The sequence below is a fragment of the Zerene cesonia genome, chromosome 19, assembly GCF_012273895.1.
Source record: "Zerene cesonia ecotype Mississippi chromosome 19, Zerene_cesonia_1.1, whole genome shotgun sequence".
Taxonomy (NCBI): domain Eukaryota; kingdom Metazoa; phylum Arthropoda; class Insecta; order Lepidoptera; family Pieridae; genus Zerene; species Zerene cesonia.
This window is the reverse complement of record NC_052120.1, coordinates 3,333,857-3,337,706: the sequence shown is the minus strand read 5'-3', so window position 1 is coordinate 3,337,706 and position 3,850 is coordinate 3,333,857. Positions and strand designations below refer to the sequence as shown.

Here is a 3,850-nt window from a genome sequence, read left to right as displayed (position 1 = left end):
TTATTTTATACCTGCTTGAAAATAACAGGTAAAAGTAAAAATTAAATTTCAATGCGTATGGTCAATTTTTTTAAAATAGTAATGTATTGAAAAAAAAAAATATATATATATATATATATATTTTTATCGGTTTAACTTGATTTAATTTGAAAATAAAAATTTCAAATTGTTATAATTTTGTTATAAACAATTAAAAAAAAATTTTTTTCTCTAGGATCAAAGTTTATAATTATATAAGTAATTTAAAAAAATATATGAGTTTTATCAATTTTTCAATAACTTATGATTTTTTAAAGTTGCAGTTATCATCCCCTAGCTTCTAACTACCCTATCTAAGTTAATTTCAATTTTAGGAAAAAAAGTCATAGAAACATTTTTGTGTACAATTTTACGCTCTACAAATTTTATTTAAAACTTTTTTTTCTAACACTTACGGTTTCGCCAAAATTTCAAAAAAACGACTTTATTTATTTTTTTTCACCCCTTCTCGGGGGTGAATTTAAAAAAAACTTGCACAGTTCGTTTTTAGATTCCTCAAAGTAAATTATATCAAAAATTCAAGTTTTAATCTCAAATTCGCATTTACCCTACCCATTTTCTTGGACTATTGTGATAATACTATGAGCTTTTCGTAACAGGGAACTATTTATATGCACTAATTTTAGTGAGGTATTCTAGTCATAGAGCATAGTATTTAAGATGTAATATCTAAATTTTATGTAATTAATATTATTATATAAATATAAGTAAATATAGCATAGTACTAAACGAAACCATTAAAATATTACCTATGAAAGTAAGGTGTGTCCTTAATAAAAATTTGGTATTTTTAAGAGCAAAGTTGTTTATTGAAGGGATTTTAAATAAGTTTATGAAAGAGTTGTTATTTAAAAAATATAATTTACATATTTTTGAATATATATTTTGTATTTTAAATTTATTTATTATAAAGTTATTTGTAAGAAGGCATCTGTAGTGAGAAATAAATATATTTAAGGACAATTTTAGCTATTTAGCTACTAATAATGTAACGCTGAAGAGAGCTGTTTGTTTGTTTGAACGTCGACAGAAATAACTGAACCAATTTCAAAAATTATTTTACCGTTGAATGTGTATTCAAAACTAAAATACTTAAATTCGACACTTGCATTTAACAAATACAGGTAATATTTTTCAATAAATATGTTGAATTTATCAATGCGTTTTATTTTTCGACTACAATACTTCCAACTTCTCTTTCAGCAATTTTAGGCTTAACTAAAATTAAAAATTAAAAAAAAGAAGTTGATGCTTTTCTCTGGCTAAACTATTTTCTATTCTGTGAAAGCATAACAAGAAATACATATTCATATTCAAAATATTGGAATGGATATGATTATTTAAATAATATTTCATTAATGAAATTAAAATCCAAATGGTTTTTTCTTAAATCGGGGCACTGCTTAGGGGAAAAAGCATCAAGACGTTTATCTTTGCCTGCATGCTATAAACATAGATGGTCAAGAACAACACTCACAATATTCAAATGAATAGAGTATGTACATTTTACACAAAATACTTTTTTACATACAATAAAGGTAGTATAATGTAGTTTATACAAACATGACTACAACGACAGATGTTTGTATTACAACGCAAACGGCACTTGAAGACGCAAATTTTCAGGTTTTTAATATGTTTGATTGAAGTTGTAAAAAGAATAATGTTCGCGCTACATTTGTGATTAAATGTAGTTTACATCAAAACTTCATTAAGAGCTGTGTGTAGACGACGACGACTGCCGTAAATATTCTAAACAGTTAGAACAGTTAGTAGAACCCTATAATTGTTGCATAAAAATTATGCATATTCAACGTATTTTATGTGCGTTTCACATACATATGTAGTTATGACTGTATTGTCAAATGTCTTCTTTTTCTTTAGTTGCAACTTATGACTCATGAGTGAAATTGTGTCGATTGATTGTCTGTGTTTATTTCAATCACGCTTGCGGTGTGTCACTTGTCAGTTGTTAGTGTTTTGGCTCGTCCGTCGCCGTTGGGCGCTGCAGGAATATTATTTTTGTTTTGATTTATATTCTTCGGTATTTACAATATAATCTAGTTTCGTACTCATATAATTATGTTTATCTACTAATTTTACAACAAGTTCGATCATAAAGCTTAGTTATAAATATGAATCTCGAGTTGCTAGGTAAGTTTTGCTTGATAGGCGCGATTCTTGTTACATTGTTTACAAATATTTGTTTTTACTGATTTCTGAATTCACGCTTCCATTTTCAGAATCATTTGGACAAAATTATCCTGAGGTAAGTACATAATAATACATACATAGAATGTTTAATATACGAATAATTCAATGCAAGCAATTTAAATTTTGTTTTTTTTATTGGTGCTCAGAGCCTAAAAATTGCAATATGTTTGATTCTATACACTACCATAAATTTATATTAAGTCAATTGTTTGTATTAAAAGGCAATGTTTGCGATTAGAACCAAATATGAACTTTTTTGCTTACTTCAATACGAAAACTAACCTAAACATAATATTTTACAGGAATTCGATGGAACATTGGATTCCATATCACTAGCAGCTACATGCGCGTTCAACCGACGCGGAACGCTTTTAGCTGTGGGCTGCAATGATGGAAGAATATTTATCTGGGATTTTCTAACGAGAGGCATTGCTAAGTCCATATCAGCTCATGTGTATCCAGTTTGTAGCTTAAGTTGGTCTCGGAATTGTAAAAAGGTTTGTTACATTTATACTCACCTAATTTTTTTTTAGTCTATTGAAAAGCAGCCACCTGAAGTTGTCATGTTAGAATTTGGCATTTATACACTAGTCAATAAGAAAAAATCTCGCCTAATCACAATATATGTCTGAATTTTAAATATTTTGAATTTTTAGATGTGTTTGGAGTCAAAGACATAAATTTAAAAAATTCCGATTAGGAATAGACTAATTTATGAAATAAATAAATGCTATGTTGTGTTTGGTTCTTTGTCTTTATTTAAGCATTGTTGTGTAAAAATCCAAACATTTAATAATAATCTACAGCTATTATCATCATCAACGGATCACAATGTGTGCATATGGGATGTGCTGTCAGGTGAATGCGAACAGAGATACAGGTTTCCCACGCCCATACAAAGGGTGCAGTTTGACCCACGGAATGATAAACGTTTTCTCGTGTGCCCCATGAGACATGCAGCTCTGTTAGTTGACACGGACGGTGGCCATAAGATACTGCCTATTGATGATGATGTGAGTATGCCAAGGTGTATTATGTATACATACTTAAGTATAGAATGTTCAGTAGAAATAAACAAAATCTTGCATTCCTGGGCTGTTTATCAAACGTCCTATCTGACCAGTTTATAAATTCAAATTACTAATTGAAGTGTTGTATAGTTGTTTGTTCTTAAATCAACAGCATAGAACAAAAAATGATGGTATATATGAAATGAATTTCTTTTGGGCAAAAACTGAGCAAAATACAGCTGTAGGGTATTTAATAATTTTCCTAAAAAATTCAACAAATCTTTTATTATTTTAGGGTGATATAAATGTAATAGCTTCATTTGATCGGCGAGGTGATCATGTATATACTGGGAATGCAAAGGGAAAGATACTTATATTGGACTCACAGTCTTTAGCAATTAAGGCAAGCTTTAAAATCACAGTTGGCACATCGAGCACGACTGGTATTAAAAGTATAGAGTTTGCTAGAAGGGGAGAGTGAGTATGAAATTTTGTATTAATATATTTGTACTAGCTGGTGCGCGGTGCGCGGGCTGCAAGCAGCCCGCGTGGATTTTTGCGTGGACCAGTCTTATCAAGACTTAATA

General features: G+C 29.5%; 1 protein-coding gene across 1 annotated transcript; it reads left to right on the top strand.

Moving 5' to 3' along the window:
* Nucleotides 1-2,054: 2,054 nt before the first annotated feature.
* On the top strand, nt 2,055-3,744 carry LOC119834309 (retinoblastoma-binding protein 5 homolog). The gene is made up of 5 exons (XM_038358648.1): nt 2,055-2,193; nt 2,283-2,308; nt 2,556-2,750; nt 3,060-3,266; nt 3,559-3,744. Exons 1-5 carry the CDS (start codon nt 2,175-2,177, stop codon nt 3,742-3,744), a joined length of 633 nt encoding a protein of 210 aa, XP_038214576.1. The 5' UTR covers nt 2,055-2,174.
* The last annotated feature ends 106 nt before the right edge of the window (nt 3,745-3,850 follow it).